A 13,515-nucleotide genomic window follows, 5' to 3' on the forward strand; every position below is an offset into this window, starting at 1 on the left:
AAAGTAAAAAATAGTTTATAAAATAGAAAAATCTATTAAAATAAATAAACTATAATAATAGATATTAAAGAAGTATTATAATTTAATTAAAGTATTTAAAAAATAAAAACTATTAAAGAGCTTATTAAAATATTAAATATATAAAAAGTCTACTATTAAATAATAAATAAAAAAAAATAAAGAATAGAAAATAATATTTAAAATATAATTTAAATTATATAAATTCTTAGTTATATCTTTTAAATAAACTAATATACTAGTAATATTCTAAATATTTATTAATAATATACTATAGTTTAATAGTATTAATAGTATAATAATAATTAATAGACCCTAATATTATAGAACTATATATTAAATTAATAATTATTATTTCTTTATAAATGTTACAGACCACCTGCGGCGCAGCCCCAGGATATACACTCATTGGACAACAAGATTCCGGGACGGAATAACTACACATCACGTGACCATAAGGACAGGTCCCAGATGCCAAGACCAGGGACAGGTCCCTATGGGACCGAACATGAAAGGTCCACGAAGGGACCGGGACATCAGGTCCACGATGGGACCTGAGGAGAATCAGGAGGAAGGGACCGGATATACCATGTATATAAAGACGCTCATTTCCTCAGGATCAAGAGTCTTATACTCGCGATCAAACCAGCCACAGTTTTACCATACTGCTTAATACAAAGCACCATTCCAGTTGTCTTATACTATATTCACCGAATACCCCTTTGCCCATTGACGTAGGTCAACTTTGTCTTCACTGCTCACAAGGACCTTCAGCCTTTATCCGACCCAGGCACTGACTGAAGCCACACTTGGAACTGAGGGATAGTCTCGCTATAGTATTCTATCTTGTCCTGGTACCGAGCCGTCTCCTATAATGACTCACTTCCAACCTAAGCTTTCCCTAAGACCTTCGTACCTTCTGTCTTACGGCAGGTGTGAACCTCTGATCACCTTTAGGTAATCAAGGAGCGCCGTCAGCTTGTGACAATAAATAAATATATTAATAAAAGAACTTTATAGATTAAATATATTAAAACTATAAATAATACTATAAATAGATTTAGTAAAGCCTTAAATATAGTAAAATATAGTAAATTTCTATATTTTATTAATTTTAAGTATCTTTATTAAATTTAAATATTTTTATTTAATTAAATAAATATATATATTTATTACTATTTTCTATAATATTTTATTTTAATATTTTATATCTATTATAGCTCTAATAGCTATTCTCTTTAATATATTATCTTAATATAATTTAGATATTCTTAATAAGTTTAAAGAGATATATTAAATATATTATATTATATAATCTTATATATATTTTATTATAGAGTTAACTCTTTATATATATATATATATATAGAGGCCTAAAATAATCTATAGATTTAAAAATAATTATCTTTATTTAATATATATCTATTTTAAGCTCCTGATTATAGTATTCTAGATTTTATAGCATTTTGTTACTATTCCGCTATATTCTATAGAGACGCCACCCTATTGGTTGATTAGCGCGCTCTGAGATGAGGCGTACGGCCAACTTCTGACTAAGCATTAATATTTGACAGCTTTGTATACACAAGATATATTTTCCTTTCCTTCCCACAATAAACCATAATCAAGTCCGAACGCCTCATCCTTTCTATCTCCCAAAACGGAGTCGAATTTTCTTAGCTTTTTCGCGATGGAGTATCGGATGTCGGACATCTGTCCTAGCGACACTGACATGTTAATTCGTCAATGTGAATTTCCTGCAATGCGTCGAGATCCTCTACGAAGGATCATGTTTCCAAATGCCGACTCAAATACCCCTGAAGAAGATGAAGAGGAAGTAAGGTGGACTATTGAAGGCCTGCAAGAAAGCTTGGAGAACGAGTCATGCTTTTTCCGTAAAGTGACCTGTGGTTCTGGTTGCTATGTTGGCTTTGCTGTGTGGAGTTTGGATTCCGGAAGTGAAGGAAGGAGAAAGAGGACAACATCGAATAAGAGGCGTGAGTCATGGAATCCTGTGTCGCTGGATGTCAGAGCTTGGAGTGAAGTCTCTAAGCGTTTAAGAGAAGAGCGCCTAAAGGTGTTGCATAGCCAACAAAACATATGGAGTAGGTGTTCGACCATTCCTAGACCGAAGTAATCTAACGACAGTCTTTAGGACTAAATACAATATCAGTGGCCCCAGAGCATCAGGGACAAGGCGTTGGATCTATGCTACTACAGTGGGGATGCGATAAAGCAGACTTCTACGGTTGGAATTCTTTTGTCATGGCATCGCCTAATGCAATTCCATTATATAGCAAATTCGGCTTCAAAGCCATCGGGCAGGTATGTACGGGGCACGGAACGTTCACAAGTATGTTTCGGGAGTCGACTATATCGACAGGCGAAGTTTAACCAAGTGCAAGGTTGTCATAATCAACGGTTGGCTCCAGGAGTTACATTACACTAATATCTTAAAGCAAAATTTGCAAATGGAATAGGAACATGTTCAGCAACAAAGGTAAGCTAGACTTGTTTGTATTGAAAAAAAAAAAAAAAAAAAAAAAAAATTCAAGTTACGATCGTTCGAACTAGACATGAATATTAAATAGCACATAAGATTACCAACATGCACTCTAATGCCTCTCAGGTAAAGGATAGACTTGAAGGTACATCTCATCTCCACTAGCCACAGCTATGGTTTTCCTGGCGCGCACCACCTCCCTGTGGAAAGTATTGTTCTCTGCAGTGGCACCTTTCGTCTTCCATCTAGATTAAAGACCCAGAACGCATCGATGAGGTTCGAATCTGAGAGTACTCCTTGTGGTACCACGACGTTTGCTTTTCCTTGAGTAACCTTAACTGAGAGCTGAGAGTCGTGCTTGTCGAAGTAACGGATCCTTAAGACGTTGTGTAGCTTCAAGTCCTCAATGACACGAAAAGCCGTTATCAAGAACCCAAGGCTGAGTTCGGGCTCTTTCAAAGTGAAAATGAACTCAAACGGTGCTAATTTGCAATCGAAAAGCCTGATCGACCGGGGAGCAATGACTCCGTTGAATTTCGGCACTACGATCTTGTCTTCGCCTCCTAGATCCCAAGGGAGAGAGATGGGTCCATGTTCAACAAGACGCTGACCTTCAGGAATTTGAAAGTGGTTGTGAAGAAGACACATGCCGTGGTGGTCTTGCGCTTTATGGTCGAGGAATACCTGCCGAATTGGACCCTGAAGCTTGGCTAGAACATCTTCAGTCATCAAACTGTGGGCTTGTCTAAGAGATTGAAGACTGTTGTATGCCGCTGGTTCGTAGACTGTGTCTAGCTTCAGAACTTGAGGTGAGACGGCAGACAGAGTAGCGATTGTAAAGATTGCCAAATGTGGTACGGGAGGATATAGTAAAGCCGTTTTGGTGCTGGTAACGATGAAGAATGCTTCTTAGAAGATCGTGCAGCGTCTAGTTAGAAATTCGGTGCCCTTTATAGTCCTCACCTCCGTATCTTTCCCCTCATACTTGCAAAACCTTTGAGTTGTGAACTGTACCTTAAGTGGACTGTTCGCCCGAAGTGACATGTTGACGCAGTGGGACAGCAGCTGCTTTGGACCATCTGCATCTCGACCTAGTATAGAAGGAAACTACTCGGTGTCCCCATGAGCTCGCGGGAGCAGGAATTGAACTGCGGCCGAAGTCATTGCTGTTGCGAGTCATGGGGCAATGATTATTTCACAAACCGAGTTGGAAAATAGGTGCATGACGTTATCATCCTTGTCACCCATATGTGTGAGATGGTAAAAAGAATTCGAAGGCTCTTAGGACGTGGGAAGCCTCTAACTGCGTGTGATCCACCCCCCACGATAGTCCACGGTGAACTTACGAGGTTAGGTGATGAAGCGGACTGGCGTTAGGCGGCCCAGAGTGTAGAACCCTCAATGTTGCATGGGAGTGCCATGCCCTGATCGAGTTATATCCAGGAGAGACTCAGAGTTTTATAAATACTAGTAAAAGGAAATAGTAAGTAGAGGAAATTCTGAGTAAAAAGGTTAATAAAAAGGGGGAGATAATTAGCTATTTAGTGTATTAGAAACAATATACTTAAAATTAAAGTCTTTAAAATAATTAAATATTAATTTTATATTATATTAAAAATTTGAGTGAGATCCAGCCCTGTTCACAACTTCTTATTGCACTTAGGCATCCTTGCCAGCCAGTAGAGACACAGGGCCGCGCCAATGTTGAAAGCAATGTACACCCAAATAATCCCGAAATTGCGCCATCTGGTATCGTACGATGAACTAACGTGTTCTAAGAATACGTTGGTGTCCTTGATCTTGCAGTAGGCGCATCTGCTGGTTGCGTTGGGGTCTAATAGGTAGCCACCCACCCTCGATATGTAGTCTGCCATATAATCACCGCATGTCTGACCATCTGGGGGGTAAACGGGAACGAGTTCATTACTCGCACACGTCACCTCAGCGTTAGACAGGCCAGTTGATAGAATAGCCGAGACCCAATACGACAATGGAGAGGCCCGGTAGAGGAAAATCCAGAAACGAGGCATCTGAGCTGGCGAAGCCAACACACCGCAGAAGAAGAAAATGAGGACAAAGAGAAAATTGGCAATGTTGCCGCCATCATCGGCTGAGCCAGCGAAGGAAATGCACATATGGGTAAATGTGGAAACCCAAAGAAGAAACTGCCAGAACAGCAGCCACATCAACCACCCTCTTTCCGTGGCCTGACCGGCGGCTGCAGCATTCTTATAGAGGCCAACGGGGAAATAGAAGCAGGCCCACATCAAGACTGACGCAAGGGTGCTCCAAGGGAGCTCAGATATGATCTGACTAACCATAAAGATCATCCAGGAGTATGTTTTGGCGGGTCATTCGCGGACCTCATATAACGACCGTTGCAGAATGAAGTTTGGCATTTGTTGATCTACCAACTGCCCAACAATACTCATCATCTCAAAAATGGCAAACGTCTGGTTCTGAAGACCTTGTAGTGTTAGCGGGGCGTTGAGAAAAACCAAGCCAATGAATAAGCTAGTCGCAATACAGAGCAAAAGCTTAGAGTAGATATAGGAGGGTGATCGCCAGGAGTGTTGGAATACACGTTCCATAACCACAACAAATTGCTGCCATAGTGTTGCAGCAAACTTATTACATGATGCGGGATCAAGCGTTTCACCTGATGGCCGAGCTAAGCCTTTGGCCTTAAGACGTGCTAACTCTTCCTGAACACTTTGAAATTCTGGACTAGAACGCCAAGTTTGGTGCCAGTCAATTTCGGAGGAACAACTGGGGGCAGCGCCAATAGTTTCGAGCATCCACTCAGCCGGATTAGCACCAGGCGGGCAAGCGGTGGCGCCGTTACTCTCAAAGTAATCGATAAGAGTGTGAGAGTTATGGCCAATATCACCTGTGCCCAGTTTGTATTAGTATTTTCGAAGCCAACTAACGTACTGTTTTGACCATGCAGAAGCTAGCAAACGAATATTAAAAACTAGGGCATGAGTGTCACTAACCGAAATAAACCTGCTTCCCTCCCTCGGCAAGTAAGAGCAGGCGGTCAAACCGTTGAAACAGCACTGCAGAAGGTTGATGAATAGTGCAGAGGATAGACTGGCCTGCCTTTGATAGCTTTTCCAGTAGGTCTAGGACAGCCCAGCTGGTTTGGGAGTCAAGGCCTGATGTGGGCTCATCAACAAATAGCAGTAGCGGTGGTTTGGCAACCAATTCGACGCCAATAGTCAAGCGCTTACGTTGCTCAACATTGAGGCCTTCGCCTAAAACACCAACAATAGCATCGGCATACTCCTGCATGCCTAGAATATTGATAACCTCATCCACATAAGCGAGTTTCTCCGCTTTTGGGGTAGTTCTTGGCTGACGAAGGAGAGCTGAGAATTTTAGAGCCTGGTATGAAATTAGCAGGCGATTCTCAATGCTTCTAAGACGGTACACGAAGAAGTATAGTTTGAGTATAGATTAGAATATGTACCACAGGGTATATAAACTTACCTCACGGACAGTACTCGTTTCTAGATGAATATCTTGCTGCTGGGCGTAGCCGGTTTTACGCTGAAAGCTCTCGTCACGCATCTTCCCATCGACCAAAATCTCGCCAGTGATGACACCCACCCCCGCACGACGATCAGCCAAACAATCCAGAAGACTGGTCTTACCGGCCCCAGAAACGCCCATTAAGGCCGTTAGAGTGCCAGGCTTAACCCAACCATCAATTCTGTCCAGGACACACCGGGTTTCCTTTTTGATCTTGATTTCATGGCACACGTTACTCCAATGGACGACTTTTGTAGAACCTTGAAAGGCTCCCTTTACCTCAGATGTGTAGGTATCTAATGTAGCTGTGACTGGTATGTGCCCAGTGATCAACTTCTCGGTATCATTGCCGCCTTTGGCTAAAGATGGTGGAACGAAGCCTCGACGGAAGACAAGAATTTCCCCTTTCGACCTCTTCGCTTGGACATACTCGCTAGTAGTAAGATATACAAGATGGTTGAAAATAGTCATGGCGAGGATGATGCCGACGTTGCGCCATTTATGGCTATGATAGTAGCTGTATGCCGAGTTGATATAGTCATCTCCATTAACATAGGCAAGGCCGGGAACTGCTCCGACAGCGTCACAGGCTACGTTGTTCACAGCGGCGTTGATGTAGTCGGGAATATAGGAGGTACACGGAAAGTTGCGGTTGTGGAATTCGTTGATCATGAGTGCTTCGTAGCCATAGGCTACAGGGTTGAGATAATTGATCCATCGACTCCAGGGTAGCATGTAGTCTACTGGGACAACAAACCCGGTGAATATGAGCAGAGCAAGCATCATGATAGAAGCGGGGACCATAGCTTGTTGTTCCGTCCGTGAAAGCGAGCCTCTAAAAAAATTATATTAGTAGTATTCTCCGTCTGCACTTGCATGGCCGAGAGATAATAACTCACATAAACCTAAAGATACCAGACATGGCCAAAACGATGAGGAATACCACCAATAGGTAGAAGAAGAAATTTCCAGGCGTACGGTGAAGGTTGGCCATGAAGTAAAACACTAAGTTAAAGGAAATAGTACTAGTGATTTTAATAGGTAAATCAACTAACACAGAAGAATATGACTCGGCGGATGGATGGTAAAAGGCGTATCGGGTGTGCTTTTCCACAATGGGCCGTTGAGCATATAGCGTCATAACCTCGAGAATGGAAGAGAAAGAGTTGAACAAGATGGCCATAAAAAGAATGACCGCACGACCATAAAACGAGCCCGTGTTCTGGGGTAGGTTGTAGAACATGGATGACATAATGAGAGCCATCATGGTATTTCCGACCATCACCCAGATGGCTGGCCATGGGTCTGCCTTAAACCGCGCCAAACCGCGCCACATACAGAGCTGGACCTGCTGAAGGTATGTTAAGATATACGGAGAATTGAGGCGCTGGCCATTGGCTTGGTGTGACTTTTTGAGCCGCCTGAAAATTTCAGCATCAGGGCCGCCAATTGGATGTTGAGACTTGTATTTTTTAATTTCAGCTTGCAGCCTGCCATATTCAGGACTATTCCGCCACGCGTTTACAAACTCATCGGCGGTCCGCGGGGGGTTGAAGCCAGCACGAGTGATGCGCTCCGCGGGGAGCGTCATGGACGTGAGGAAGTCGGGGGCTGTCTGGCGTTCAGGGCACTCAAATCCAAGGTCAACAAAATATTCTTTAGCCTTCGATGCAGGTCCAAAGTAGATTTGGTGCCCCTTGTAGATGACCAGGGCCTTGTCAAATAAGTCATAGGCGCTTTGGGGGGCTTGATACATTGAAACAGCGCATGCCTGACCAAAAAGATCAGCCTGTAGCCTTAAGGTCTTGCAGAATTCTATCGCGTTGGCCGAGTCTAGACCACGGGTCGAGCTTAAGATAGCCGTTAGTATGCGTTGGAGGATCTGCAGTACCTCGTCCTTACTTACTTGTCCCAACATTGAAATGGAGCGTTGGCAAGCGTGGCCTCGGCAATAGTGACGCGCTTGCGTTCTCCTCCTGAGACTCCTCGTACGAACTGGTCTCCTACCTTGGTATGGATGGTGTGGCTAATGCCGTACATGGCCATGACAACATTGCGAAGGTGTTCGCAGTACCTGTGAAAAACGTTGTTAGAGAAAATGGAACGAGGTATGACTCATGTTTGACGTACTCGCTGCGAGAAATTCCTTGTGGCAGTTGCTGCGGGCAGCGTGCACGCGATGCAAAGGTCAATGTCTCTCCAACTGTCAGCATGGGGAAATGGACATCGGTCTCGGCCGTGTAGACAGCATCACCTCGATGCGCCGTATGCATCTCCTTGGCTGAAAGGCCGCGGTAGTTGAAGTAGGAACCCTCGTTGACGTGGAGACCGTTCGTGTCTCCTGAAATTGTTTTAAGGAAAGTTGAGCAACCAGAGCCAGGAGGACCCAAGACCACGCACATCTCGCCGGGATGGATGATACCGTCGAACTGGCGCAGAATGTCGATGCGTTTCTGGCCTGCTGTGCTAAAGAGGAAGCGCCGAATCATACCTGGAAGCGCTAACCAGATATTGGCTACATCCTTTTGATAGTCAGCTGGTGTGCCATAACCGAATACACTGAGGTTCTGAAAACATAGGCCAACTCGACGAAAACCCTGGCCTGTTTCGCTAGCGAGCAACGAAACGTGCGTAGCCCACGCACGGGCATTGAATTCCTTGCCACATGGATTCAGCGGGGAATTTTCGTCAGTGCTCCCGAATATGGGCTTGGTATGGGCTTCGTCTCCGTTTCTAGAGTATTTCCTAGCGAACTCCTGCACCATGGAATGCCGCGACTTTATTGATTCTGCCATGGCTAAGTTGTCATCATCGGCTAGAGGTTGATGGTTAAAAATCCCGTTTTCTCTCAAATTTTCGAACGATGTGGAGGCCATGACGGTCGGAGCCTCTAAAGAATTGGCGTCTCTAAGATGGAAAATCCCTTAGTCCACGCTAAAGGTATCTTGTGCTCGACAAAGGGGTGCCCAAAAAAATTGAGAGAGAGAGAGAGAAAGAGAGAGAGAGAGAGAGAGAAGCAGCCAAGAATTGGACAATAAAGCAAACGAGGAAAAGAAGGATGCTGGCAGAACTGCAGCTGAATTGAAGTTACCCTCTGGATTGATATACCTTGGCGATGTTCGTTCAAGGGAGAGTCATATCGTCCGGATGTCCGTAGAAGCTGATGGCCCGATCAGCAACTGCCCAATTCCGCCGTGTACCCGGAGCCATAGCTATTTCGACTTCTATCTAGCCAGAGCTCAACTGCCACTATTCCTTCGTTGACGGGGAAGCAAATGTCCGGCCCTGCGGCGGAGGAAGCTCACCAACAGTTATGAGGTTAAAGTTCTTCCGCCGAAGCCCGGACGTTTGCTTAAGCTCGCCCGAGACGTAGCGGCTTGGCGCGCTAGTTAGGCAGAGTTCGGAGTTTAACGTAGTTTACCACCCAAGGGGTATCATCACCCAGCGAGTATCATCACCCAGCGAGTATCATCACCCAGCGAGTATCATCACCCAGCGAGTATCATCACCCAGCGAGTATCATCACCCAACGAGTATATGCCAAAATCAATACTCCGTATATATAGCTAGGTTACAACCCTTTCCCTTTTGCTAGAATCGATACAAATACAACACAAAGGGCTCAGCGCCAGGCAATTCTCTCGCTATATCCAAACAGTTGACGGACCTGCATACAAAGAGTGGCCTCCTTATCCTTTTGGCATGAAGTGCTCTGTACGCCAGTTCCAAGAGGAGTTTCGCCACTGGAAATATAGAGGCCCGAGGCTTTAGAAAGCCTAAATAGGTGGCCTCCGGCGTATACCTTATTGTTTACAAGTGGAACCAAACAGTCTCAGTCGCCTAGCTAGCTTATCCGTATAGGCCTATTCCATGATCATCCCCAGGATGTAATTGCAAATGATCCTAGGCAGTAAGTCATTAACTACTTTTATAAAACCGAGTTATAATCACAAGATATTGCCCATGGATACAAGCGGGCAGCATACAATATATATGCGCAAATGGTAGCAACTTAACCTAGTTTGTGAACTGTCGGATTAAACTTGATCCGCCGTCACCAATTGGACCCCTTACTGGACGTATCTTAACTACCACCCAAGTGTCCGGCGTTCACTACATTCCAACTTCATCTTCTCCCCTCTTTATACTAGCAAATGTACTCCGTACGGCACCTTGAGTACCTATGGCCCTATTACTTCATGCTGCCACTTACTTGTAAGTGCGTTGTTGCTGTACACCACAGTCTGAAAAATTAGCACTGGAAACGGACTAAAATAACTTAGGTACTCTGCTTAAGTTGCAGCCTAGCATGGCCCTGATCTGAGAGGTACCTTGAAGAGCCTGCCACGATACTAACAGTTAATAACCGTCGTAAAGAGCTTGGCTGAGCGCCTGCAGATGATCTAATATTGAACCTAGCGCGCGCGGGGCTTCCACACGATACTCACTCTACAATATGCAAGGCGCCCCAGTGCCTGCAGAGTCAAGCTCACAGGATGATACCAATATAGAGATTAGCCACCACCGAAAGGTGCGCAAGGGAACCCGTAGCTGCTGGGAATGCAAGCGTCGCAAGATGAAGTGCTCTTTTTCCACTCCTGGGGACTCCGTCTGTCAGTCATGTCGCAGGAGAGGGGCCAGCTGCGTCAGTCAGAAATACCCGGAGGAGATCGCCTTCGCTGCATCACCATCGTCGTCGGCCTTGGAGCGCAATCGCATTGTGCGTGTGGAGGCTCTTGTGGAACGATTGGCTAGGAAGGTTGGCGTGGGCGATGACTTAACGGGGAGCGAGGACATGACAAGGAGAGCTGTATCCTCTGCTCCGAGTGCGAGTGCGGACGGGGACGTTAACATGGCCGAGTCGAATGTAAGACTGGAAAAGGAGCGCCTCCAAGTACCGGCTTCGTCGCCCGTCATACCGTCGCCAGCAAGAAACGCCACTACTCGCCATGGAAACATCCCCTATGATAAAATATCTGCTGCCCTGTATGCCGCCATGCCTCCTCAAGAAGACATCCACCTTATGATTGAGGCAGGTATTGACGTCTCGCTGCATAAAGTTATTACCCATCCTTACCCTGTGTTAGCAAACCAAGGGCCTGGGGGTTTTAAGGGAAGCCTGGGTGAGATACCCTCACCAACCACGCACCCCGTTTTGCTTGCAAAGTACCTATTCGAACTCGCCACCTGTTTGCAGTACTTACACCCCGAGCTTCACGCCGACGAGATCAAGCGCCTTTCGGAGCCGCCGCGCCAACTCATGCGTCGCCTAGCTGACACGGTTATTGCGTTAGTGACTAGCAACGACGAACTGCTCGACTCTATTGAGGGTCTTGAATGCATCATGCTCGAGTCATCGTTTGAGGCTAACAGTGGTCATCTTCGGCGCGCCTGGCTTGCCTGTCGCCGCGCCATGCTGGTTGCTCAGATGATGGGCCTACATCGCAGAGACACCCACCAGCTGTTCAAGGCCATCGACTCCTCCCGGTTGGTCTATCCGTCTTTCTTCTGGTTTCGCATAGTCTGTACAGACCGCCAGTCGTGCTTGATGCTGGGCCTTCCACAGGGGTCGCTAGACGTTAGCATGGCATCCCCAGCCGCGATAACAGGTGATACCATCGAAGGTATGTTCGAACGCAAACAGTGCGTCATCGCCGGTCGCATATTAGAACTTAACCAGGCTGCTGAACAGTCTGCCATGGACAATCTGGAAGCCCTGCACATGATCGATGCCGACCTGCAAGCCGCTGGCAACGAGATGCCGAGTAAATGGTGGCTGGTTCCTAATTTGGCCAGCGTCGTACGTGATCCGGACAAGACCTTCTGGGAAACAATCCGTCTGTTCGATCAAATGTTGTACTTCAACCTTCTTAACCTGTTACATCTGCCGTACATGCTACGATCGCAGGCGCAGGCACAAGATACTGCAACAGCGGCTAAATATGGTCACAGCAAGCTTGCGAGCGCTAATGCGTCGCGCGAGTTGTTAACTCGCTTCATCATGTTCCGGTCTTTCAACCGCGTCGCATTCGCTCTTCGATCTATTGACTTCTTTGCTCTAGTCGCAGCCATGACTCTAGTTATCGCGCATCTTGACGGGCATCGCCAGCAGCGTCAGCACCAGCAGCACGGCGGCATCAACATTCTCGCACACCAACGAAATAGCGATAGAGCCATGATCGAACAAGTCTTGGAAAACATGGAGGGCGTTGCAAAGCTCAATACTGACGTCCTTAGCGATCGCGCCTCAGGCCTTCTTAAGACGCTGCTCGCGTTCGAGACCGATGCGGCCAAGGGAAATATATACAGATATGATTATACAACCTCACTAGCGATGACAGAGTTACAAGTAGACTCAGCCACGGCGACGGACGACGGACAGTTTCTACGCATAGGTATCCCATACTTCGGCACTGTGAGGCTTAATCGCGAAGGTGTCGTATCTATGGAGCAACCCACACACGATATACCCCCTGCGTCTCAGCCTTCACCGCCGCCGTCGACGCAGCAGCGGCAGCAACATCTACCCACTGACCCGGGCAGCAATGATGCTTTTCAAGGCCCCTCATCCGCCTCCCAGGCCCATCCCCAGCACCTAGGAGCCGCCACGGTTACCCAACCCTGCCCATCACCACCGACACTATCGACACGTGTATCCAATACACAGCTATCTACGCCGCTGTTTACGACCACCATCGACGACACAGTGCGACACCAGTATCTGTATCCCGGCCTGACAGTGGGGGCAGACGACTGGGCGTTTCAAGGTGTAGACATGGCGTTCTTTGATAGCCTTATTAATCACTTGGAAGGGGGGAATGTGAACGCTGACGATTTTGGTTCCTGGACAGAGTGGGAGTAGGTATCCTAGAGTACGGCTATGTATTTCTTTACAACACCCTGTATTTGTTCATAGGCACATGCACACATCTCTGCTCCGATATGAAAGTTAACTATCCTCCTCTCCAATACGCAGCATTCAAGCCAACTTGCTTAAGATCTAGACCTAGATCAGCCTCCTACCATAGCTGTATGCTATCTCTCTTCATCACCTCCATAGGCTAAGCTTGTTCATCCATCTTCCCCTCAACGATATCGGCGCAGAACCCGCCCCCAATGGCCGGATCAATGGCACCCATAGCTCTCTTATCTACCTGCTGGCCGGTCACTCGATCGTCACTAAGCGTTGTGGCCAAAAATCCTGGCGACACATTAAACACCTTCACACCGTCGTTACGCAGCACACGTCCCATGTCTGGTTCCATTCTTCACGCTTGCTAAGATGGCCTGGATCGCAGCGTCCCCCCCGTCACTTACGGACGTCCACGGGCCCTTCAGGGGCGATGCATCGGGGACATGATATTGGACAGGCAAGCGATATATATAAGGTATTTAGATTTAATATTTCTATGCTATGTAGTTCCTTCAGTTAAGCCTTATTCCAAGTCTATTACTCTGAT

The 13,515-nt window shown here is 46.2% G+C and overlaps 4 protein-coding genes across 4 annotated transcripts; 1 reads left to right on the forward strand and 3 right to left on the reverse strand.

Annotated features, from left to right (window-relative positions):
- Positions 1-2,692: 2,692 nt before the first annotated feature.
- GIQ15_01657 (uncharacterized protein) lies at positions 2,693-3,250 on the reverse strand (the record flags this gene model as incomplete). The annotated part of the gene is made up of 1 exon (XM_033549074.1): positions 2,693-3,250. The coding sequence occupies one exon, from the start codon at positions 3,248-3,250 to the stop codon at positions 2,693-2,695; it is 558 nt and encodes a 185-aa protein (XP_033410025.1).
- A 911-nt stretch (positions 3,251-4,161) lies between these two features.
- On the reverse strand, positions 4,162-8,931 carry GIQ15_01658 (ATP-binding cassette transporter; the record flags this gene model as incomplete). The annotated part of the gene is made up of 7 exons (XM_033549075.1): positions 4,162-4,830; positions 4,885-5,411; positions 5,518-5,908; positions 6,014-6,890; positions 6,955-7,905; positions 7,962-8,129; positions 8,186-8,931. The coding sequence occupies 7 exons, from the start codon at positions 8,929-8,931 to the stop codon at positions 4,162-4,164; spliced, it is 4,329 nt and encodes a 1,442-aa protein (XP_033410026.1).
- A 1,580-nt stretch (positions 8,932-10,511) lies between these two features.
- On the forward strand, positions 10,512-12,917 carry GIQ15_01659 (C6 zinc finger domain-containing protein; the record flags this gene model as incomplete). The annotated part of the gene is made up of 1 exon (XM_033549076.1): positions 10,512-12,917. The coding sequence occupies one exon, from the start codon at positions 10,512-10,514 to the stop codon at positions 12,915-12,917; it is 2,406 nt and encodes an 801-aa protein (XP_033410027.1).
- A 199-nt stretch (positions 12,918-13,116) lies between these two features.
- GIQ15_01660 (putative oxidoreductase) lies at positions 13,117-13,320 on the reverse strand (the record flags this gene model as incomplete). Its single annotated transcript, XM_033549077.1, has 1 exon — positions 13,117-13,320. One exon carries the CDS (start codon positions 13,318-13,320, stop codon positions 13,117-13,119), a length of 204 nt encoding a protein of 67 aa, XP_033410028.1.
- Positions 13,321-13,515: the final 195 nt, after the last annotated feature.

The sequence above is a fragment of the Arthroderma uncinatum genome (genome assembly GCF_011692745.1).
Source record: "Arthroderma uncinatum strain CBS 119779 chromosome Unknown scaffold1, whole genome shotgun sequence".
NCBI lineage: Eukaryota > Fungi > Ascomycota > Eurotiomycetes > Onygenales > Arthrodermataceae > Arthroderma > Arthroderma uncinatum.